At 44.4% G+C, this 26,736-nt stretch overlaps 1 protein-coding gene across 1 annotated transcript in view; it reads left to right on the top strand.

The window, feature by feature from the left end:
• Nucleotides 1-26,736, top strand: part of LOC124788390 (arylsulfatase B-like) — a 214,404-nt gene that overhangs the window by 165,439 nt on the left and 22,229 nt on the right. Inside the window, exons 7-8 of the mRNA XM_047255655.1 lie at nucleotides 2,757-2,892; nucleotides 25,862-26,020. Of these exons, the coding sequence (XP_047111611.1) occupies nucleotides 2,757-2,892; nucleotides 25,862-26,020 (295 nt within the window). The remainder of the gene's footprint in view (nucleotides 1-2,756; nucleotides 2,893-25,861; nucleotides 26,021-26,736) is intronic.

Below are 26,736 nucleotides of genomic sequence, written 5' to 3'. Positions count from 1 at the left end.
TGATGTCACTGTTCACCAGCACGTATCATTTAACCCCGAGTTCGTCTATGCCTCTAATGTCTGGATATTAGGTGACGAGGGCCTCGAAGTTACAGTTGAAATTGAAAATGTATAGTGAGGTACGAATGTGGAGCTCGTTCAATTAGTGTGGGACAAGCTGGGCAGCTAACTGATACATATCAATGGGCAGTTAACAGCAAAGTACAGAACATTCTCTGTTGTCATTCGTGTCTTCAACACGAACAGCGTCACTGAATCAGTACTTACAGTTTTTCGTGTAGCTACGTTAAAATTAACAACTAATGAGTTACCTCAGGACGTGTTTCTAAGGCATCAGAGAGTCAAGTGGTTCAAATGCCTCTAAGCACTATGGGACTTAACAGCGGAGGTCATCAGTCCCCTAGACTTACAATTACTTAAACCTAACTAACCTAAGGACATCACTCACATTAATGCCCGAGGCAGGATTCGAACCTGCGACCGTAGCAGCAGCGCGGTTCTAGATTGAAGAGCCTAGAACCCCTCGGTCGCAGCGGCCAGCCATCAGAGAGTCGTGGTGTATGCAGGAAGTAGTATGTGCTGCAGTGGAGCCATAGTGGTCTGTGGTACTCTCTACCCTAATATAGCGGAAGCATTGAGTTGGAGATGTGCTGTTCGTGATTCCGGTCTCTCAATCATTGTAAGATGTACAAATGTTCAATACAAGATGATGTATCAACAGCTTTTGGATGCAATAAGTCAAGGACTCAAAGCATACAAAAAACAATTACTTGTGAAATTGTGTCTCACAGTTTCCAAATGTCTGTCACTCTTACTTAATTACAGTATGTGAGTATCCGTGTGTGTGGTACTCCTTTTCATCCTTAACCATTACTCCATTAAAACTAAAGTCTTCTATGCCATACACGAACATATACACTGCCCCCTGACATCGAAATGTATTTGTTTACAAAGAATTACTCAGTCATCCAGCACAGCAATGCAATCAGACATATATGTAACATAGTTTCCAAATGTCCGTCAGTGTTATTTAAGTACAGTGATGCTGTTTGGTACTCCCACCCACTACAAACAAATGTTACACTAAAATTGCTGTCCTCCATGGCATATATGTGCATACACACTCGCTCCTGATTTCGAAATGGAATTATCTTATGATGAAAATACTCGGTCATCCAGCAGAACCATGGAACCAGATGTGTGTAACATAGTTTCCGGATGTCCGTTGGTGCTATTCAAGTGCAGCGATGCTGTGTAACGCACTCCCTGCCATCAGAAACTAGTGTTCCATTAAAACTAAAGTCTTCCACACAATGCACATTCCATACCGGTGTTTGAAATGTACTTTCGTATTACTAGCGTTGAGTACATTTAGTCAAGATCTAACTCTTAGCAGTCAATTGCCATAGTTATAAGTCAGAGCGTAAAAAACCATGTTCATTTTAGCAGAGGAAGATGTAAATGTTTCTCCCAGATGTTAAATATATGTTAAAAAATCTCTCATTTTGTTCATGAACAGTCATCTATAGATGACACAGGGTTCCAGTTTAGGGTCTACATCTATTCCTTATTTAATTGAATAGACTACCATTCAACACTCAACAAGCAAAATTGGTACTTTTTACAAGCGATACTTGTGTCACAATAAAACGCATTGGAGAGAAAGCAACAGAAGAGTTGGTGGAAAATATTTTCCAAAGAACCGTTCAGTGGTTCTCTGTAAATGGGCTCCCCCTGAATTTTAATTCTGTTGTGTACAGCAAATACAGTCATATCAACAACTGCAGTAGCACTTGAGGGTTAGTCAGTAAGTAGGATAGAATGCTAAAAAGTATTAGGTTAACATACTGATGAAAACTTCAACTGAAAAAATTACCTTACAGAGCTTCAGAAACAATTAATTTCAGCTACATTTACTCTTAATATAATTTCAAATCTTGAAAACAAACTTATCATCCTCCAATATATTTTGCATCTTTCCACTTACTATTGTCTTGCGCAATACTTTTCTGAGGTAGCTCATCACTTAGAAAGAGAGAATTGATTGTACAAAAGCGAGCAGTAAGTATAATATGTGGTGTTCACCAATGGACCTCCTGTAAGTATCCCTTCAAGGAGCTAGGTGTTTAACTGTATTCGATAATGAAATTCTTCGTAAATATCCCATCACAATTCGAGAAGAATAGTGATGTTAATTCTTACAGCACTAGAGGGAATAATGACTTTATTAACCATTTTTAAAGGTGTTAATGGCTCTGGAAAAGAGTTAAAAATGCAGCAACAAAAATTTTTGATCATTTAACCGATAACACAAAATGTCAGGCAGGTAGCGAAGTAAGTTTTAAATCTGATTTAAATTAATTTCTCCTTAACTAGTGTTCTATTCCAGAGAAAAAATTAGATCCAGTGTGTTCATCAATATTAACATTATTCATGTACAGCCGACCGAGGTGGCCGAACGGTTCTAAGCGCTACAGTATGGAACAGCGCGACCGCTACGGTCGCAGGTTCGAATCCTGCCTCGGGCATGGATGTGTGTGATGTCCTTAGGTTAGTTAGGTTCAAGCAGTTCTGATTTCTAAGGTAACTAAGTGAGATGGATCATTCGGACTGTGGTTGCCTTCTCCAATGCTCAAGAGCCACTGAGACACTACAGCCTGTTTCATCCCATGCTGGGAGATAACTTCCTCATTGGCACGGAGTAAAGGACTTTGCGACGTTCTAGTTTTGACGTCTGCTGTGCGGCCTGTTCACAGCTAAAGGAGACGCTGTGGGAGGGCGGGGTTCGTGTCGCCTCGCTGGTGTGGAGTCCGCTGCTGCAGAACACGCCCAGGGTGTCCCACCAGCTGATGCACGTCACCGACTGGCTGCCCACGCTCTACTCTGCTGCCTGTGAGTACTCTGCCCGCTGCGCATCACGACTTTGCTTCTAGCAGCTCTTCTGTACCGTGGAACTACGGTATTGAATCCTAGCTTTCGACAGCTAGCGACCACCTAGTAGTTCACGTGGCAATGAATGCATTTTGTGTCACGCCCCCCCCCCCCCCCTCCTCCTTCTCAAAAACACCGCTCCTAGTAGCCTTCAAATGACAAATGTTACACTTCTTGCTACACCTCCAGAAACATATCCGTAGAGGACGGTATAAGAGGCGAACCGAATCACTGGCCGTCTGTTTACATCCGACAAATACGGAGAGTAAGACAACCCGTCCTTGCATCATCTTAGCGAGCCATCGCTTAGGATTTCTTCCTACTTGTTTTGCTGCAGAGCTCTCGTAGTTGACATCCCTCGCAAATGCACCATCAGCGCCATCGGATCCTCTGGCAAGTGCAGCTCTACTACATCCTGGAATTTCTAAGTGATGAAGCGGGAAGCTATATTACGTGAAGTAATTTTCGTAGATGCCCTGAAGGTGTGTTTATTTACGCAGATACGGCAATCTCATTACAAATGAAACAATGTGTTGCGTATTAACTCAAAACAAGCAGTTTGTTGAGAGCATGGCCTTACGAAGAAACGAGGCCGAAAGGCATCCTATCGTCGATTGGCGACAATGGTGTGCAGTCTGGAGATTGTACATAAAATCGCGCAACATCGTAACTATTCACAAAATTTTGTTATCTTTAACATTATCCTCTTGTTTATTGAAATGACTTCTTGCATCGCAGTATTGTCGTAAGAAAATCTTTACGACCAGTAGGATTATCCTGATATTGTAGCGGAAAGAGTGCCTTTTTAAAGTAAATATTTATTAAACAAAATTACTTGCTTCGTGCCAGAATGGCCGTGGTAACCCTACGACCGTGCACTGGAGTAACCGTCCATAATCACAGCTAGCCATAGCACCTCACCCCCATCATGGAGCGGGCAACGCCAGATGTTCCACCTGTTACTTCAGACAGCGTGCAAACTGAAATCTTACGCCCTGTTACGCATTCTGCAGTGCTGCCAGAGCTTATTGAATGATACTGATACTTGCAAACCGCGAAATAAAATGTAAATCTGGAAAATAATGGAATAAAATACACTACTGGCCATTTCAATTGCTACACCAAGAAGAAATGCAGATGATAAACGGGTATTTATTCGACAAATATATTATTCTAGAACTGACATGTAATTACATTTTCACGCAGTTTGGGTGCATAGATCCTGAGAAATCAGTACCCAGAACAACCATCTCTGGCCGTAATAACGGCCTTGATACGCCTGGGCATTGAATCAAACAGATCTTGGATGGCGTGTACAGGTACAGCTGCCCATGCACCTTCAACACAATACCACAGTTCATCAAGAGTAGTGACTGGCGTATTGTGACGACCCAGTTGCTCGGCCACCATTCACCAGACGTTTCCAATTAGTGAGAGATACGGAGAATGTGCTGGCCAGGGCAGCAGTCGAACATTTTCTGTATCCAGAAAGGCCCGTGCAGGACCTGCAACATGCATCGTGAATTATTCTGCTGGAATGTAGGGTTTCGCAGGGATCGAATGAAGGGTAGAGTCACGGGTCGTAACACATCTCAAATGTAACGTCCACTGTTCAAAGTGCCGTAAATGCGAACAAGACGTGACAGAGACGTGTAACCATTGGCACCCCATACTATCACACCGTGTGATACGCCAGTATGGTGATGACGAATACACGCTTCCAACGTGCGTTCACCGCATTGTCGCCAAACACGGATGCGACCATCATGATGCTGTAAACAGAACCTGAATTCATCCGAGAAAATGAAGTTTTGCCATTCGTGCACCCAGGTTCGTCGTTGAGTACACCATTGCAGGCGCTCCCGTCTGTGATGCAGCGTCAAGGGTAGCCGCAGCGACGGTCTCCAAGCTGATAGTCCATGCTACTCCAAACGTCGTCGAACTGCTCGTGCAGATGGTTATTGTCTTGCAAACGTCCCCATTTGTTGGCTCAGGGATCGAGACGTGGCTGCACGATCCGTTACAGCCATCCGGATAAGATGCCTGTCATCTCGACTGCTAGTGACACGAGACCGCTGGGATCCAGCACGGCGTTCCGTATTACCCTCCTGAACCCACCGATTCCATATTCTGCTAACAGTATTTGGATCTCGACCAACCCGAGCAGCAATGTCGCGATACGATAAACCGCAATTGCGATAGGCTACAATCCGGCCTTTATCAAAGTCGGAAACGTCATGGTATGCGTTTCTACTCCTTACACGAGGCATCACAACAGCGTTTCACCAGGCAACGCCGGTCAACTGCTGTTTGTATATGAGAAATCGGTTGGAAACTTTCCTCATGTTAGCACGTTGTAAGTGTCACCACCCGCGCCAACCTTGTGTGAATGCTCTGAATAGCTAATCATTTGCATATCACAGCATCTTCTCCCTGTCGGTTAAATTTCACGTCTGTAGCACGTCATCTTCATGGGTTAGCAATTTTACCGGCCAGTAGTGCATAATATGAAGAGAAGGAGTACCTTACAGCGCCACGGAAAATCTGCTCCACTCTACAGTAGTTGCTTACATGAAATAAAAACGTCTGCTTCTGCTCCTGATATATATTACGCTGTTGAGTAGTGCTGTTGATCTTCTTTGTGCAAGGTGATCTGATCGTGACGGCAGGAAATGTGGATTCGTAGGGCACTATCGATCAAAACCTTACTTCAATATCACTTTCATACTAAAAATACTTTGTTAAATTTCTCCATTTACACTTTAAATTTAAAGTACATGTTTCTTTAGACAAATGTGTCGTCCACCATCCCGTGACGGCTAACAAGTAATACAGAAAACTTGCTACAATAACACAGACGTGAAACATCCCGGCCGGACCTAGTCTCGAACTCGGGAATTTTTCCATTCGCTGAAGAACTTCATTGAATTTTGTAAAGTTGGAGATGAGTTAGTGGTGGAGGTAGAGCTGTGAGGAAGATTCGTGAGGCGTGCTTGGGTAGTTGAGTTGGTACAGGACTTGCCTGCGAAAGACGAAGGCCCCAATTTCGATTCTGGATCCCTCATACAGTTTTAACCTGGCAGGAAGTTTCATAATAGCGCACAGTCCGCTGCAGAGCGAAAAATTCAACATCAGACATATTCGTCGACATATCTATTCGCGAAAAATATTTAGGCTCTGCTGGATATTATGAAACCACAACTTCCTGGACACGCGCATTTCGACAACTGCCATCCGTGAACGTACGTTACTTTAAGTCCGTAGCACGTGGCCCCTATTTGAACACACCAACTCTTGTCAGCAGGTGTTTAGAATGAAGGTCTGACACCACGAAATAATTGTCAACATGAGTTATTCAAAACGAAGGGCTTCACCCAAACTGAGCAAGTCAGCAACGCGTTATTCCTCTTTTGGCACTTGTTGTTGTTGTTGTGGTCTTCAGTCCTGTGACTGGATTGATGCAGCTCTCCATGCCACTCTATCCTGTGCAAGCTTTTTCATCTCCCAGTACCTGCAGCAACCTACATCCTTCTGAATCTGCTTAGTGTATTCATCTCTTGGTCTCCCTCTACGATTTTTACCCTCCACGCTGCCCTCCAATACTAAATTGGTGATCCCTTGATGCCTCAGAACATGTCCTACCAACCGATCCCTTCTTCTGGCCAAGTTGTGCCACAAACTTCTCTTCTCCCCAATCCTATTCAATACTTCCTCATTAGTTATGTGATCTACCCATTTAATCTTCAGCATTCTTCTGTAGCACCACATTTCGAAAGCTTCTATTCTCTTCTTGCCCAAACTATTTATCGTCCACGTTTCACTTCCGTACATGGCTAGACTCCATACAAATACTTTCAGAAATGACTTCCTGACACTTAAATCAATACTGGATGTTAACAAATTTCTCTCCTTCAGAAACGCTTTCCTTGCCATTGCCAGCCTACATTTTATATCCTCTCTACTTCGACCATCATCAGTTATTTTGTTCCCCAAATAGCAAAACTCCTTTACTACTTTAAGTGCCTCATTTCCTAATCTAATTCCCTCAGCATCACCTGACTTAATTAGACTACATTCCATTATCCTTGTTTTGCTTTTGTTGATGTTCATCTTATATCCTCCTTTCAAGACACTGTCCATTCCATTCAACTGCTCTTCCAAGTCCTTTGCTGTTTCTGCCAGAATTACAATGTCATCGGCGAACCTCAAAGTTTTTATTTCTTCTCCATGAATTTTAATACCTACTCCGAATTTTTCTTTTGTTTCCATTACTGCTTGCTCAATATACAGATTGAACAACATCGGGGAGAGGCTACAACCCTGTCTTACTCCCTTCCCAACCACTGATTCCCTTTCATGTCCCTTGACTCTTATAACTGCCATCTGGTTTCTGTACAAATTGTAAATAGCCTTTCGCTCCCTGTATTTTACCCCTGCCACCTTTAGAATTTGAAAGAGAGTATTCCAGTCAACATTGTCAAAAGCTTACTCTAAGTCTACATATGCTAGAAACATAGGTTTGCCTTTCCTTAATCTTTCTTCTAAGATAAGTCGTAAGGTCAGTATTGCCTCACGTGTTCCAGTGTTTCTACGGAATCCAAACTGATCTTCCCCGAGGTTGGCTTTTACTACTTTTTCCATTCGTCTGTAAAGAATTCGAGTTAGTATTTTGCAGCTGTGACTTATTAAACTGATAGTTCGGTAATTTTCACATCTGTCAACACCTGCTTTCTTTGGGATTGGAATTATTATATTCTTCTTGAAGTCTGAGGGTATTTCGCCTGTTTCATAAATCTTGGTCACCAGATGGTAGAGTTTTGTCAGGACTGGCTCTCCCAAGGCCGTCAGTAGTTCCAATGGAATGTTGTCTACTCTGGGGGCCTTGTTTCGACTCAGGTCTTTCAGTGCTCTGTCAAACTCTTCACACAGTATCGTATCTCCCATTTCATCTTCATCTACATCCTCTTCCATTTCCGTAATATTGTCCTCAAGTACATCGTCCTTGTATAGACCCTCTATTTACCCCTTCCACCTTTCTGCTTTCCCTTCTTTGCTTAGAACTGGGTATCCATCTGAGCTCTTGATATTCATACAAGTCGTTCTCTTATCTCCAAAGGTCTCTTTAATTTTCCTGTAGGCAGTATCTATCTTACCCCTAGTGAGATAGGCCTCTACATCCTTACATTTGTCCTCTAGCCATCCCTGCTTAGCCATTTTGCACTTCCTGTCGATCTCATTTTTGAGACGTTTGTATTCCTTTTTGCCTGCTTCATTTACTGCGTTTTTGTATTTTCTCCTTTCATCAATTAAATTCAATATTTCTTCTGTTACCCAAGGATTTCTACTAGCCCTCGTCTTTTTACCTACTTGATCCTCTGCTGCCTTCGCTACTTCGTCCCTCAAAGCTACCCATTCTTCTTCTACTGTATTTCTTTCCCCCATTCCTGTCAGTTGTTCCCTTATGCTCTCCCTGAACCTCTGTACAACCTCTGGTTCTTTCAGCTTATCCAGGTCCCACCTTTTTGCAGTTTCTTCAGTTTTAATCTACAGGTCATAACCAATAGATTGTGGTCAGAGTCCACATCTGCCCCTGGAAATGTCTTACAATTTAAAACCTGGTTCCTATATCTCTGTCTTACCATTATATAATCTATCTGATACCTTTTAGTACACTCCTGGAAATGGAAAAAAGAACACATTGACACCGGTGTGTCAGACCCACCATACTTGCTCCGGACACTGCGAGAGGGCTGTACAAGCAATGATCACACGCACGGCACAGCGGACACACCAGGAACCGCGGTGTTGGCCGTCGAATGGCGCTAGCTGCGCAGCATTTGTGCACTGCCGCCGTCAGTGTCAGCCAGTTTGCCGTGGCATACGGAGCTCCATCGCAGTCTTTAACACTGGTAGCATTCCGCGACAGCGTGGATGTGAACCGTATGTGCAGTTGACGGACTTTGAGCGAGGGCGTATAGTGGGCATGCGGGAGGCCGGGTGGACGTACCGCCGAATTGCTCAACACGTGGGGCGTGAGGTCTCCACAGTACATCGATGTTGTCGCCAGTGGTCGGCGGAAGGTGCACGTGCCCGTCGACCTGGGACCGGACCGCAGCGACGCACGGATGCACGCCAAGACCGTAGGATCCTACGCAGTGCCGTAGGGGACCGCACCGCCACTTCCCAGCAAATTAGGGACACTGTTGCTCCTGGGGTATCGGCGAGGACCATTCGCAACCGTCTCCATGAAGCTGGGCTACGGTCCCGCACACCGTTATGCCGTCCTCCGCTGACGCCCCAACATCGTGCAGCCCGCCTCCAGTGGTGTCGCGACAGGCGTGAATGTAGGGACGAATGGAGACGTGTCGTCTTCAGCGATGAGATTCGCTTCTGCCTTGGTGCCAATGATGGCCGTATGCGTGTTTGACGCCGTGCAGGTGAGCGCCACAATCAGGACTGCATACGACCGAGGCACACAGGGCCAACACCCGGCATCATGGTGTGGGGAGCGATCTCCTACACTGGCCGTACACCACTGGTGATCGTCGAGGGGACACTGAATAGTGCACGGTACATCCAAACCGTCATCGAACCCATCGTTCTACCATTCCTAGACCGGCAAGGGAACTTGCTGTTCCAACAGGGCAATGCACGTCCGCATGTATCCCGTGCCACCCAACGTGCTCTAGAAGGTGTAAGTCAACTACCCTGGCCAACAAGATCTCCGGATCTGTCCCCCATTGAGCATGTTTGGGACTGGATGAAGCGTCGTCTCACGCAGTCTGCACGTCCAGCACGAACGCTGGTCCAGCTGAGGCGCCAGGTGGAAATGGCATGGCAAGCCGTTCCACAGGACTACATCCAGCATCTCTACGATCGTCTTTATGGGAGAATAGCAGCCTACATTGCTGCGAAAGGTGGATATACACTGTACTAGTGCCGACATTGTGCATGCTCTGTTGCCTGTGTCTATGTGCCTGTGGTTCTGTCAGTGTGATCATGTGATGTATCTGACCCCAGGAATGTGTCAATAAAGTTTCCCCTTCCTGGGACAATGAATTCACAGTGTTCTTATTTCAATTTCCGGGAGTGTATCTTCAGGGTTCTTCCATGTATACAACCTTCTTTCATGATTCTTAAACGAAGTGTTAGTTAAGATTATGTTGTGCTCTATGCAAAATTCTACCAGGCGGCTTCCTCTTTCATTTCTTAGCCCCAATCCATATTCACCTACTACGTTTCCTTCTCTCCCTTTCCCTACACTCGAATTCCAGTCACCCATGACTGTTAAATTTTCGTCTCCCTTCACAATCTGAATAATTTCTCTTATTTCATCATACATTACTTCAATTTCTTCGTCATCTGCAGAGCTAGTTGGCATATAAACTTGTACTACTGTAGTAGGTGTGGGCTTCGTATCTATCTTGGCCATAATAATGCGTTCACTATGCTGTTTGTAGTAGCTTACCCGCATTCCTATTTTCCTATTCATTATTAAACCTACTCCTGCATTACCCCTATTTGATTTTGTGTTTATAACCCTGTAGTCACCTGACCAGTAGTCTTGTTCCTCCTGCCACCGAACTTCACTAATTCCCACTATATCTAACTTCAACCTATCCATTTCGCTTTTTAAATTTTCTAACCTACCTGCCCGATTAAGGGATCTGACATTCCACGCTCCGATCCGTAGAGCGCCAGTTTTCTTTCTCCTGATAACGACATCCTCTTGAGTAGTCCCCGCCCGGAGATCCGAATGGGGGACTATTTTACCTCCGGAATATTTTACCCACGAGGACGCCATCATCATTTAATCATACAGTAAATCTGCATGCCCTCGGGAAAAATTACGACTGTAGTTTCCCCTTGCTTTCAGCCGTTCGCAGTACCAGCACAGTTAGACCGTTTTGGTTATTGTTACAAGGCCAGATCAGTCAATCACTTTGGCACCTATGCAAGCAATTATTTGGCATTTCATTGATTGATAGAGTTGTTGGATGTCCTCGTGACAGATATCTTGCCCATACTTATTTTCTAAATAAAACTGCCTGTTCCTGCTGCTATTTACTTTCTTTATCCTTTACGCGTTTCGCATTTTCCTTTTCTGATGCATCATCTGTGGGATCTACAACGATACAGCTTTTTTAGTTTTAGAATATTAATCAGTTCGCGTCGCGTTCTTTTGTAAAAATGTAATTACTTACGATTTGCTGATCTACATTACCTCACATCTGGTCTGGAGATCGCACTATCACTTATATAACTACCATATAATCACAACTATGTGGCTAAGTCCTGTTGAATGACCAAGTACACGTGCCAAGCAATTCATTATTCACACTAATAGATAAAGTAATCGAATAATGCTCCCAAAAAAGGATTAATATGATAATATTGTCCAATATAATAATAATAGCACCCAACATCCTTACAATCACTCATCCATGAGCACCACCACAAAATATTGAAACTAAAAGACAAATCAGGTGTCACCATTTTCAGAAAAAGAAAAAAGACTCGCCGGCTCTATCCTCTCTCTCAAGCGCGCTGATACACACGGTGTAAACATCAGCAATAGAAGTTAGCCTCCAACATATACTTCGTTAGGTTGGCAACAAATAGGTAAAGAGGAGGAAACACACGATGGAGTCGCAATATTTATGTTGTGAAAAGCAGTGTCTGGCTAAATTGTTGTATTGAGTGACAAAAGAACAATACTATTCCACAAAAAAGAGAACAGTGCCAGGAAGGCCAGAACACAAAGTTGTGATAATAGGGTAGTAATAAGAGTGATAGTGCGATCTCCAGAGCAAATGTGAGGAAACGCAGATCAGCAAATCGCAAAAATCGGGACGTGAACTCTTTAATAATCTAAAGCTAACAAAACTGTATCGTTGTAGATCCCACAGATGATGCCCTAGAAAAGGAAAAGGTAAAACCGTATGCGATAAATAAAGTAAATAACTGCAGCAAAAGGCAATTTTATTTACGAAACAAGTATTGATATGCTTGCTGCGGAGGATGGCCACACAAATAAACTTGTTATCTTGCCCATATCTGTCGAACCGACGCATTAGATCGTCAAACGTCCGAGCTGGCTGGTGGGCTCTGCTCATAATACTCCAAATATTCTCAATTGCAGAGAGGTCGGCAACCTTGTTGGCCAATGTACGGTTTGGCAAGAACGAAGACGTACAGTAGAAAATCTCCTGCCCTGGGAGCGGGCATTACGTTGTTGGAATGTAACCCCAGAATGGGTTGCCATGAAGTACAACAAAACGGGGAGTAGAGTATTGTCGGTGTACCGCTGTTATGTAATTCTGAGGCAGATGAGAACCATTGGTGTCCTGCTATGAACATAAATGGCAACCAAGAGCTCTTGGTTGTCTAGCCATATCCTAGACGACGGTCAGGCTGGTATCCCACAGCTGTTCGGTGCGCCTAGAGTCACGTCTTTGATCTGGAATCTCATTCGCTGGAGTAGAACTGTCTTCAATGCTAAGACATGCTTCGAAGTGAGCCATAATATCCATCGAAGGCGTGTCTGGAGACGTCCCAGGAAGTGGTGGGATACCAGTCTGACTGAGGCCCGGCATACGGCCCGACAAACGGTAGTGAAGGCCTGGGGCGCCAATTCTTTTCATAACGGAACATCTTTGGTCAGAACATCTTTGATTGTCATCCGCAGTATCCTCACAGCAGAGCGGTGCGTCGACTATATTGCATGCTCCATTTGGTTTCCCTTCACGGCAAGCCGTCCTGGGCTTAAATTTCAGGAAGGTGATGTCCGCCCGCACACTGCGACTGATTCTACTGCTTGCCTTCGTGCTTGCGAAACAATGCTGTCGCTGACAAGATCCCTGGATCTGTCACTAATTGAGAATGTCTTGAGTCTTTCAGGCAAGGCCCCCCAACCGTCTTGAGATTTTGACGAGCTAGTGCGCCAGTAGGACAGAATTTGGCGCTATATTCCTAAAGAGGACGTCCAACAACTCTATCAGTGCGAAGCCGAATAACTGCTCACATAACTGGCGGAGGTGGAGAAATGTATTATTAACTTGCTCAATTCGGAAAGCTCTTTCTCTTGGATATACAATCCAAATTTTCTAAATCTGTAGTCATATCTTTGTCTCTGTATGTATACCAGATCTACCAATTTCCGTTCCATTCAGATTATTGCTTTCTTGTGCGTCACTTTTTTTACATAAAAATGGTGTATTAGAGATTGTGCCGTCCGCAGAAACCTCAACACACCTTAACACACTCATCGTTCAGAGTGCACCCAACACATCAGTAGCAATCATTCTACTCTAAGTGGTATCGTCGAAACAAGTGTATGTGCCCTCGCAAAATTCCAGCTGTTCGTTAACTTGGCCGGGAAACGTCTGACGTCAGCTATTAATCTCACCAAGCCTACCAAAGAAATCCATCACAAGAGCGTGTTTATACACACAGCCCTTCGATTGACCTTACAGACGATAGGTAATAGAGCAACAGAGGTCTGCGAAGTGGGCACTTTTCGCTCTATCGTACTCGTTCGAGCGAACCGCGTGGGGCACAAGGCTTGCTGTAGTACGAATGCTCGGATCGGACGGGCAGCGCTTGAACGAGGCATCGGAGAGAGGGTGGGAGGGCAGAATCGGCTGGGTCTGGCACGCTCTGCGCGTTGTTGTTGTGACGGTTGTAGTACGAGGTGCATTCAAGTTCTAAGGCCTCCGATTTTTTTTCTGATTAACTACTCACCCGAAATAGATGAAACTGGCGCTACTTCTCGACGTAATCGCCATGAAGACGTACACATTTTTCACAACGCTGACGCCATGATTCCATGGCAGCGGCGAAGGCTTCTTTAGGAATCTGTTTTGACCACTGGAAAATCGCTGAGGCAATAGCAGTACGGCTGGTGAATGTGCGGCCACGGAGAGTGTCTTTCATTGTTGAAAAAACCAAAAGTCACTAGGAGCCAGGTCAGGTGAGTAGGGAGCATGAGGAATCACTTCAAAGTTGTTATCACGAAGAAACTGTTGCGTACCGTTAGCTCGATGTGCGGGTGCGTTGTCTTGGTGAAACAGCACACGCGCAGCCCTTCCCGGACGTTTTTGTTGCAGTGCAGGAAGGAATTTGTTCTTCAAAACATTTTCGTAGGATGCACCTGTTACTGTAGTGCCCTTTGGAACGCAATGGTTAAGGATTACGCCCTCGCTGTCCCAGAACATGGACACCATCATTTTTTCAGCACTGGCGGTTACCCGAAATTTTTTTGGTGGCGGTGAATCTGTGTGCTTTCATTGAGCTGACTGGCGCTTTGTTTCTGGATTGAAAAATGGCATCCACGTCTCACCCATTGTCACAACCGACGAAAAGAAAGTCCCGTTCATGCCGTCGTTGTACGTCAACCTTGCTTGGCAACATGCCACACGGGCAGCCATGTGGTCGTCCGTCAGCATTCGTGGCACCCACCTGGATGACACTTTTCGAATTTTCAGGTCGTCATGCAGGATTGGGTGCACAGAACCCACAGAAATGCCAACTCTGGAGGCGATCTGTTCAACAGTCATTCGGCGATCCCCTAAAACAATTCTCTCCACTTTCTCGATCATGTCGTCAGACCGGCTTGTGCGAGCCCGAGGTTGTTTCGGTTTGTTGTCACACGATGTTCTGCCTTCATTAAACTGTCGCACCCACGAACGCACTTTTGACACATCCATAACTCCATCACCACATGTCTCCTTCATCTGTCGATGAATTTCAATTGGTTTCACACCACGCAAATTCAGAAAACGAATGATTGCACGCTGTTCAAGTAAGGAAAACGTCAACATTTTAAGTATTTTAAACAGTTCTCATTCTCGCCGCTGGCGGTAAAATTCCATCTGCTGTACGGTGCTGCCATCTCTGGGACGTATTGACAATGAACGCGGCCTCATTTTAAATCAATGCACATGTTTCTATCTCTTTTCAGTCCAGAGAAAAAAAATCGGAGGCCTTAGAACTTGAATGTACCTCGTAGTAGCAGCTCTGTGTGTCTGTAGGCTGGTGTCGCTTTTGAAATACTCCCACCGGCTGATAGTACTACACTCGCGTCTGCTTAACTGTGCTCTATACGTATATTTCTAGACGGTAGTGTCTAATAGTTACATCATACTGCTGCCTCGTGCCAGCCGTTGTGGACGAGCGGTTCTAGGCGCTACAGTCTGGAACAGCGCGACCGCCACGGTCGTAGGTTCGAATCCTGCCTCCGGCATGGATGTGTGTGATGTCCTTAGGTTAGTTAGGTTCAAGTAGTTCTAAGTTTTAGGGGACTGATGACCTCATAATTTAACTCCCATTGTACTCAGAGCCATTTGAACCAAGTAATGAGCTGCCACCAGTACCACATTTCGCAGTACCTAATTTTGATAAGCAGATTGCGCAGTAATAGTCAGATAACACCCTTTCCGGTATGTATTGGTCCAGATGTCTGCCGTACAAGCATATTGTTTTACGCGCACGACGTAGATAATGCAGGGCGTCATAGTCGCCCACACTTCATTGGCTTTCATTTCAGTGTTTGGTGCTACTGTTATATGATAATGGAAGTGTTGGAGACGTTTACAATCTCCTGATGTAAAGCGCCAAATCCAGCGTATGATACTGATGTAAATGGAGAAAGTGCTTTGGCACACATTTTTGCGCTTCTATCAGTTACCGTAGCTTTCACTAAAACACAAAACATACATTATGTGGTATGCTGCAGGTAAGTGCCTTCCAAGGTATGGTTTTGGATATGTAAGACGGGAGAGCGGACAACCTTCCATGGTACATGTAGCCCAGGTGATTTCCATCCTTATTGGTCACTAAACAAAATCTGTTCAAAACCCTGCTACGACCACTGTTTTTCACACTCAGGAGAAATTCTTTCGAATTATGGTTCGCTTTAAGAGTCTCTTTCGTCTCATGGTTATGCGCGTGATTCTGCAGCGAGCGAGTGAGGAGCAATCAGGTAACCAAAGTGTGCAGCCCGGCCCTTCAGGCGTGGGACCGTGGACCTACCTTGTTGCTCCCACGAAAGCGGGAGCTACATGACTTTCACAAAGCAGTTACAGGGAGCATAGACGCTAAATGTGGACCCCGAATACCTAACTCTGTCAACAACAACCACCTGTCAACTGCTGGTCATAAACTTCTCCAGACCATTTCTCACTCACATTGACGATGACAACTCACGCATTACGTTCATAAGATGAGCATGTCATAAATTAGTACAGCTAAATTGAGAAAAACTGAGAGCCGTCGGAATTACAAATCGAATTACTACCATCACGCGTGGATTACGTGAATATAAAGCAGGGATGGGCGGGGGGAAGGGAGTGTGCGCCACACGATCATGAAACTGATCTGAGATGTAAATTTTCAGTTTATTTAGTAGAGCTCATGGACAATAATTTCAGAAAGTTTCAGTGAAGGAATTGCACCTGAAGTGCCTGAAAAATGATTAAAAGTGTGACGCTAGCACTCTACGCTCCCACATTTTAAAACAACACTTCAGTACTATCGGTGAACAGGAAAACTTGCACGGGATAGATCGAGAAGGTTGTGATATATCCTGTTTGGTTTTATATATCATCTGTGACTCTTAACCGTATCTTAGAAACGATAACAAACAATCTGCTTTGTTAATAAAGAAGCAACGGACTTACAAAAAACTTAGAGCCACTCTTCAAGTTTCTAATGACAAGGCTATCAGCCGGAATATATCCAGCGTAAGTGACATGAAAAGAGCAGTATGGGCTGCATATTTCCAAATGGTGTCAATAGACGAACATCCCATTTATCATCTGTTCACATTAGCTGGTATTAATACTGTTGTATCCTAGCCAGTAATGCCAACCGAGCCCGCTGCCAAAAGGTTGGCAGCATCAAAGTCCGGACGCCGTCCGTATAAGCAGCGCCAGCGATACAGGAAATCGCCGCAAGTCTGCGCGCGCCACCGCTGGCTTCTGGCTTCTTAAGCGCTGGAGTCGCGAGCGCTAGGACAGTTCGGTATTCGCCGCTCAGTTGTATACTCGCCACCGAATTGTGTACTTGCTAGTCAGTTGTGTGTTCATCGCAGCAGAGTTGTTGTTTGTCGTCAGCCGACGCTGACCTAGCCGCTCCGACTCGAACCAGACGGATTTCTGTAGACACCGAGTTCACCTGTGTTTCTGTATCTTCATGAATAAAGGTAAGTACCGACTTTTATTTAATCTGAGTGTTTGGGCTTTCATCTTTCTGTTCACTGTTCCAGCGGACCGGTCGGCCTGCTATTAAAAGTGTGGCGGTGACTTCGTAAGCCATTTCCACAGCCAAGTGTTTGTCGCTACGAACACCGCCACAAAAATACCTACAGACTCAGAATGATAACAACGCCTATCTTCACAAGAAGAGGCTTCCAAATTGTATACTGGATGCCATCAAGCCCACTTACCGGTTTCTGGCCGATCCTGAACTTCTAAAAAGTGTGTTCATGGCAAAAATCAAGATCCAAATGAGTCTCTAAATTCACTCATATCCTAACGATGCCCTAAAACCATAGTTTCATCTGTCACAATTGTCAGAATTGCAACTTATGATGCAGTTTTTTGTATTTAATGATGGGCACGTAGGGAATATGAAGGTATTAGACAGGATGGGCTTTTAGTTAGTGAATTTTACTCAAGATGTAGTTAGACCTGGCAAAGGAAAGAAGGCAGAAAACAAGAAACCAGTAGAGAAGGCTTGAAGAGAAGGAATACCATGAGTACAAATCTGGGTCCTTCTGAAGAGGTGACATAAGAAAAAACGTCAGACTGAACTTCAAATTACGTTTCCTGAAAATTCTCTTTTTAAACGTTACGTACGGTTCTCTCATAATCTGTAAAGGATAGAATAATAAAATCTTGTACACTTGCGCCACACGGTCCGACAACCAGAAGTCACGCTATTTCGTTTCACAGCGAAACCACTTTGGCTTTCATCCGCGGAATCATACAGCACAGCCATACGTCGAAGTTATCATACACCCCGTTTCGTTGCCCTTCGCGGGGGGCCACCCAGGGCTTCCACTTGAGTAACATGTTGCCCACACGCACAAGGCGAGAGGTTCTACTGGTTGACCTTCCCCAGCTGACGACATCTGGAGCACTATGGGCAGGGCTCTCCAACCAATTCAGGATTTCGATGATACAATACGCCAGTCTGACCGAATCTTGCACGATGTCTCTCTGCAGGGCAACCAACAATTCTATCAATGAATGGCGATCCGAATAACTGCTTGAAAAAGGGCCAGACGTTCAAAAATGGTTCAAATGGCTCTGTGCACTACGGGACTTAACTTCTAAGGTCATCAGTCCCCTAGAACTTAGAACTACTTAAACCGAACTAACCTAAGGACATCACACACATCCATGCCCGAGGCAGGATTCGAACTTGCGACCGTAGCGGTCTCGCGGTTCCAGACTGTAGCGCCTAGAACCGTTCGGCCACCCCGGCCGGCGGGCCAGACGTGGACCAACCTGTTACTGACTTACTCAATTTATGTGGCTCTTTCTTTTGAATTAAACTAAACTCTGCCCCAATGTGCCATGAAGGCTTAACCGTACCGACCGGCCACCGTGTCATCCTCAGCCCACAGGCGTCACTGGATGCGGATACCGAGAGGCATGTGATTTCTCTTGAATAAATTACCAAGTTTTTATGAAATTGTAATCATTTGTTTATACGTGTACAGCGCACCTACGGATTCCCGTCACATTCGTATTATTGCTTCGATGTGTTTTTTTTTCTATTTTGTATTGGAGTGTGTTTTCCCGCCTAAAACGGAGCAGTTTCCACTAATAATCGCCGGCAGCGGTGGTCTCGCGGTTCTAGGCGCTCAGTCCGGAGCCGCGTGACTGCTACGGTCGCAGGTTCGAATCCTGCCTCGGGCATGGATGTGTGTGATGTCCTTAGGTTGGTTAGGTTTAAGTAGTTCTAAGTTCTAGGGGACTGATGACCACAGATGTTAAGTCCCATAGTGCTCAGAGCCATTTGGAACCACTAATAATCCAACACTGTTGATTAAAGGTTGCTAACACATGAATACCATCATCAGTTTTCACTTGTGTCGAAGGATATGGCTAAATTGCGTTAAAAATTGTTGTGTTATTTGTCTGTAACCGTTCTAACTATACCAGTACATTTACACAGCAATTTTCCTCAGAAACACTTGCAATTTGCCAAGGAATCCGATAGTGGCACAGTCATGATGACAGGAGTGTTTCTATGGAGATATGTAATTGCTTATCTAAGAATACTGATGGAACGATAGTCAGATTACCTATTCTCTGCTGTACATACTCCAGTGCTCTAGTTGTATTTAACAGAGTTGTTAATGGCGTGATACTTGTTAATAGCTATAGTTTTTCATGCATCTAATTAATAATGCCACATGGGTGTGGGGCAAAGTCAGGACTTGCCGGGACCAAGCAGCAATCGGTATTGTAATTGTAAACTGTCGAAGCTGCGTTGATAAAGTACCGGAACTTCAAGTGCTGATGGAAAGCACCGAAGCTGAAATCGTTATAGGTATATAAAGATGGCTGAAGCCAGAAATAAATTCTGCCCAAATTTTTACAAAGGTCTGACAGTGTTTAGAAAGGATAGATTGCATGAAACCGGTGGTGGCGTGTTTGTCGCTGTTAGAAGTAGTTTATCCTGTAGTGACATAGAAGTGGATAGTTCCTGTGAGTCATTATGGGTGGAGGGTATACTCTACAACCGAGCTAGGTTAATAATTCGCTCCTTTTACCGGCCTCCTGACTCAGCAGCATTAGTGGCAGAACAACTGAGAGAAAATCTGGAATACATTTCACATAAATTTCCTCAGCGTGTTACAGTCTTAGGTGGAGATTTCAATTTACCAGATATAGACTGGGACACTCAGATGTTTAGGACGGGTGGTAGGGACAGAGAATCGATTGATATTATACTGAGGGCACTATCGGAAAATTACCTCGAGCAATAAAACAGAGAACCGACTCGTGGAGATAACATCTTGGACCTACTGATAACGAACAGACCAGAACTTTTCGACTCTGTAACCGCAGAACAGGGAATCAGTGATCATAAGGTCGTTGCAGCATCCCTGAATATGTAAGTAAATAGGAATATAAAAAAAGGGAGGAAGGTTTATCTAATGGTTCAAATGGCTCTGAGCACTATGGGACTCAACTGCTAAGATCATAAGTCCCCTAGAACTTAGAACTAGTTAAACCTAAATAACCTGAGGACATCACAAACATCCATGCCCGAGGCAGGATTCGAACCTGCGACGTAGCGGTCTTGCTGTTCCAGACTGCAGCGCCTTTAACCGCACGGCCACTTCGGCCGGCGGAAGGTTTATCTGTTCAGCAAGAGTAATAGAAGGCAGATTTCAGACTACCTAACAGATCAAAACGAAAATTTCTGTTACGACACTGACAATGTTGAGTGTTTATGCAAAAAGTTCAAGGCAATCGTAAAATGCGTTTGACAGGTACGTGCCGAGTAAAAATGTGAGGGACGGGAAAAACCCAGTGTGGTTCAACAACAAAGTTAGGAAACTACTGCGAAAGCAAAGAGAGCTCCACTGCAAATTTAAACGCAGCCAAAACCTCTCTGACAAACAGAAGCTAAGCGATGTCAAAGTTAGCGTAAGGAGGGCTATGCATGAAGCGTTCAGTGAATTAGAAAGAAGACGTCTATGTACCGACTTGACAGAAATTCCTAGGAAGTTCTGGTCTTACGTTAAATCAGTAAGTGGATCGAAACAGCATATCCAGACACTCTGGGTTGATCATGGCACTGAAACAAAGGATGACACGCGTAGAGCTGAAATACTAAACACCTTTTTCCTAAGCTGTTTCACAGTGGAAGGCCGCACTGCAGTTCCTTCTTTAAATCCTCACACGAGCGAAAAAATGTCTGACATCGAAATAAGTGTCCGGGGAATAGAAAAGCAACTGAAATTACCCCACAAAGGAAATTCCACTGGATCTGACGGGATACCAATACGATTCTACACAGAGTATGCGAAACAACTTGCCCCCCTTCTAACAGCCGTGTATCGCAAGTCTCTAGAGGAACGGAAGATTCCAAATGATTGGAAAAGAGCAGAGGTAGTTCCAGTTTTCAAGAAGGGTCGTCGAGCAGATGTGCAAGACTATAAACCTATATCTCTGACATCGATCTATTGTAGAATTTTAGAACATTTTTTTTTGCTCGCGTATCATGTCATTTCTGGAAACCCAGAATCTACTCAGTAGGAATCAACATGGATCCCGGAAACAGCGATCGTGTGAGACCCAACTCGCTTTATTTGTTCATGAGACCCAGACGATATTAGATACAGGCTCTCAGGTAGATGCCATTTCCCTTGACTTCCGGAAGGCGTTCGATACAGTTCCGCACTGTCGCCTGATAAACAAAGTAAGAGCCTACGGAATATCAGACCAGCTGTGTGGCTGGATTGAAGAGTTTTTAGCAAACATGTTGTTCTCAATGGAGAGACGTCTACAGTCGTTAAAGTAACCTCTGGCGTCCACAAGGGAGTGTAATGGGACGATTGATTTTCACAATTTATATAAATGACCTGGTAGATAGTGTCGGAAGTTCCATGCGGCTTTTCGCGGATGATGCTGTAGTATACAAAGAAGATGCAGCGTTAGGAAATTGCGGCGAAATGCAGGAAGATCTGCAACGGATAGGTACTTGGTGCAGAGAGTGGCAACTCACCCTTAACATAGACAAATGTAATGTATTGCGAATACATAGAAAGAAGGATCCTTTACTGTAGGATTATATGATAGCGGAACAAACACTGGTAGTAGTTACCTCTGTAAAATATCTGGGAGTATGAATACGAAATGATTTGAAGTGGAATGATTATATAAAATTAATTGTTGGTAAGGCGGGTGCGAGGTTGAGATTCATTGGGAGAGACCTTAGAAAATGTCGTCCATCAACAAAGGAGGTGGCTTACAAAACACTCGTTCGACCTATACTTAGGTATTGCTCATCAGTATGGGATCCGTACCAGATCGGGTTGACAGAGGATATAGAGAAGATCCAAAGAAGAGCGGCGCGTTTCGTCACAGGGTTATTTGGTAAACATGATAGCGTTGCGGAGATGTTTAGCAAACTCAAGGGGCAGACACTGTAAGAGAGACGCTCTGCATCGTGGTGAGCTTGCTGTCCAGGTTTCGAGAGGGTGCGTTTCTGGGTGAGTTATCGAAGATATTGTTTCCCACTATTTATAACTCCCGAGGAGATCACGAATGTAAATTTAGAGAGATTAGAGCGCGCACGGAGGCCTTCCGGCAGTCGTTCTTCCCGCGAACCATACGCGTCTGGAACAGGAAAAGGAGGTAATGACAGTGGCACGTAAAGTGCCCTCCGCCACACACCACAGGGTGGCTTGCGGAGTATAAATGTAGATGTAGATGATATATGATGGGGGTCCGTTTCTGATCAAAACTGGTTCTGAATAAAGAGAAAATATTGTTGAGTGCAAACTATGATTTCCAGATATTTAAGTAGATTTTTTATTTGAGAAACAACCTGAAATTTGGTATATACAGGATGTCTATTTTCTAAGCCACATGAAATATTTCTTATGCAATAGCAAAATGAAATGTTATTAAGAAAATGTTGTTTAGCTACGAGGGGATGCATTAATCAGCATTACTGGCCTTTTTGTTATGTCTTCCTTTGCACGTTCTATGGTTCTTTAATCCATACAGGATTGAGGAACAGATACTGATCGTGAAAAGAGAATTCAGATAGTCATTTATTCTACGTCTTATAACAAATAGTAAAAATAACACATAACTTTGCTGTAGTAGTTGCAGCATCAGTTGCTAACAGTTGATCTGAATGTGGAAATGTATACAGATACAAAAGAACCATTATTTGTCAATCTTTAATAAAATATCCATTCAGGAGACGTGGAGCCTGGTCACTATGAAAGTCCGTAAATGTTATTCAACTGGCAAACACAGAAAATGTGGGCAGTGCATGGAAGTCCGATTTTATACGCACCCACCACTGGAGCTCCGGGGAGGGGGCGCTTGCATCTCATTGGCAACAGCGTGATCTTTTGGGGTAGGCAGCGCCCTCTTGCCACGGTGGCGGCTGTAGGAAACGCTGCGGAGTAACTGGCGGCGCGCTATTTGAAAGTGCGGACGACTGGATCACGGTTGATACCACACTTGTAACTGTGTTACGAAGATACGAATAGCAGGTCGACTGTTTACATGTTATTGTTGTTGTCATCTTCGAAGACTAGTTTGATTCTTCATATTCGTCTTACTATATTCATCCCCTGGTCTCCTCGACGACTTTTACCCCTGTACTTCACTCCAGTACTAAACTGGTTCAAAAATCTTCAAACGTGCGTGAAATCTTGTAGGACTTAACTGCTAAGGTCACCAGTCCCTAAGCTTCCACACTACTTAACCTAAATTATCCTAAGGACAAACACACACACCCATGCCCGGGGGAGGACTCGAACCTCCGCCGGGACCAGCCGCACAGTCCATGACTGCAGCGCCTTAGATCGCTCGACTAAACTGGTGATCGCTTGACGTGTCGTATCTCTAATTCTACTCAGGTTGTGTCACGAATTTCATTTCTGTCTCATCCTGTGCAGTTCTTCTTCATCAGTTCTTCTAATCTTCAGAATTCTTCTGTAGCACCACATCTGAAATTCTTCTATTCTATTCTTGTATAAACTGCTTATCATTCATGTTCCACTTCCGTAAATAGTACCGAATATTTTTTTATTCGATAATGCTCTTCCTCTCCTGAACAAATGTTCCAAAACTTGTGACAATGAACCAGTCATGTAAACATGACGGTATTAGGAAGGCAACACAAAATTGACTGACTCGCCAGTAATCATACACAGTGCTGGTACCCAGGTATCGTAATTTGTCCACTTGCTGCAGGTGGCAGCAAATAAACTGAAATACATGGAAAATGCAAGCCAGTCTTTCAGTTAATCGTCATTTTTTGTAGGTGGGTATTACTTCTCCTTTCTCTTCGTTCGTGTTCATTGCAATCACACAAAGCGTCAACTGAAGGCGGTTGACTGAATGATCACTGTGTATTCTCCACTGGTTTCCATTTCAGTACTGTCAACTGCAACAAGTGAGCGAGTCTCGTTGCGGTGGGTACGTAGACTGTGTGCCAGTACAGCAGAGTCGACGTCGGTATTGTCTTCGTTTTTAATAACGTCATGTTCATCTCAATGCTTCAGCGAGATACGTTTTCGATCAGTTCTAGAGGGGCTGAATTGTACTAATGAGTAAACGATACAGGATCGTATGTATTTTCGTAACGAACAAAGTTACAACAATGGTTATCGTAATGGTTAATGTCCCACTGGTAGCTAAACGACATTTGGTTAGTAAATTTTTAATTTAGCTTCTGGACAGAAAGTTACATGTAATGTAGAAGATAAAGCCACTGAGGAGCCTAATCGCCTTAGGATAGCTGTATGGACATATGCAGATGGCGATAATATCACTTACGCAAGGTATATAGGGTAAGTGCATTGGGGAAGCTGTCATGTGAAAAAGGTTTCCGGCGTTGTTATGGCCGCACGACAAGGATGAATAGGTCTTGAACTCGGAGTGGTAGTTGGAAATAGATGCATGGCACAATATATTTTGGAAATTGTTAGGGAATTCAGTATTCCGAGATTGCTAGCGTCAAGTGTATACCAAAAACACCACAATTTCAGGCATTACCTCTCACCACGGACAGTGCAGTGGCTGCCAACCTTCACTCAATGACCGAAAGCATCAGCGTTTCCGTTGAGTTGTCAGTGCTAACAAACAAGCAAAACTACGTCAAATTACTACAGAAATCAATGTGGGACATACAGTGCAATGGACATATCCATTAGGACAGTGGCGCTAATGGGCTATGGCAACAAACCATCGACATGAACAACTTGTCTAACAACACGACATCTCCTGCAGTGCCTCTCCTGGACTCCTGATCATACTGGCTGTTCCCTAGGAAACTGGAAAGACCGTGGCCTGGTCAGATGAGTTACGATTTCAGTTGGTGCGAGCTGATGGTAGGGTTCAAGTGTGGCACACATCCCACGGAGTCACAGACCAAAATTGTCAGCAAGCAAGCTGTTGGTGACTCCATAATGGTGTGGGATATGTTTATACAGAATGGACTGGTTCCTATCGTCCAACAGAAGGGATCATTGGCTGTAAATGGTTATGTTTGGCTACTTGGAAAAAATTCTTTTGGATGACAATGTGCCATGTCACTGGGCAACGATTACTCTCGTTTAATTTAAGTAACATTATGGACAATTCGAGCGAATGGTCTGGAACCCAGGTCGCCTGGATAGAATCCCATTGAACATTTACAGGACATGATCGAGAGTTCAGTTCGTGTGCAGATCCAGCACTAGCATCGCTTTCGCAGTTATAGGTGACTATAGATACGATATATATATATATATATATATATATATATATATATCATATAGATATATAGATCAGTACTTCTGCAGGTGATTTCCAAGGACTTGTTGAGTCCGTGCCATGTCGAGTTGCTGCACTGCGCCAGACAAAAGGAGGTGCAACACGATATTAGGAGCAATCCCATGACTTTTGTCCACCATCTATAAAAAGACATACATGTCGACCACACTTCAGAAAGACGTTAAATGTAACTGCCATTACCAACATGAGGTTGTGACATGGAATGACTCAAATGTGCACCACTTTTCGGTTCCATTCAGCATTGTGACTATTGTGTTTAACTTTCTGTACACATTATAATGGACTCCTGTTTTACAGTGAACTACCAGTTATCGTAAAGTAATATGGAACTCAAAGCCAGGCGGGAGAGAGTTTTACTGAGTGCAGCGACATCGTGCCTGCAGGCGGTGACGTATCCTCGCTGCCCCGTGACCTTGACGGCGTGGACCAATGGGAGGCGCTGGTCAGCGGCTCGCTGTCTCGCCGCTCGGAGCTGCTGCTCAACGCAGACGAGGCGAGTGAGACGGCCGCCGTCCGAGTCGGAGACTGGAAGCTCGTCATAGGTGAGCAGGCTGTACCTCTGCTGCCCAACAGTTTTTCGCCTACATCTGCATCTACATGGATACCCTGCAAAATCACACTCAAGTGTGGCAGAGGGCTCTCTGTTACTCCACACTCGAAGAGCAAGCGGAAAGAAACGAATCCCTATATCCTTCCGTTGGAGCTCTGATTTCCCTTAGTCTATTATGATGATCGTTTCTCCCTATGTAGCTCAGCGCCCCAAAATATTTTTGTGCAGATTTACGGACTTCACTGATTGGTTCCAAATGTTGTACAGGGTAGGCTAATTTATACTAGCCCAGAAAACGCAATGCATGATTTAAAAAAAAAAAGTTGAGCCAAGGGGGCCCTGAGCGGTCAGTCGCAACCCCACTTGCTGTAGACAAACGGCTCAGTGTCCGTCTGGCTACACAACTGTAAGAACGGACGGAGGCGTGAACTTCCGCGAGACTTTCGAATTGAAACTAGTTACTAGCAATGGGACTGACCTCACGTGCGACTTGGAACCACACATTTTCTGTCAGGGACAGATCAGGGGATCTTGCTTAAGTACCTCAGTATCACGCAAGCAGTATATAGACGTACATGCCATGTGCAGAGGAGCATTCAGTACAAGTTGAAGTACGTTCATACAAAACAACACGTAATAACATTGCATACTATGGTAAATTTTAGAACCAGAAAATTTACTGAACTAATGATTTCACTTTTTGTACTA

Source organism: Schistocerca piceifrons, chromosome 3 (assembly GCF_021461385.2).
Source record: "Schistocerca piceifrons isolate TAMUIC-IGC-003096 chromosome 3, iqSchPice1.1, whole genome shotgun sequence".
NCBI lineage: Eukaryota > Metazoa > Arthropoda > Insecta > Orthoptera > Acrididae > Schistocerca > Schistocerca piceifrons.
Note: the sequence above shows the minus strand (reverse complement) of the source record. Positions and strands in the feature narration are given on the sequence as shown.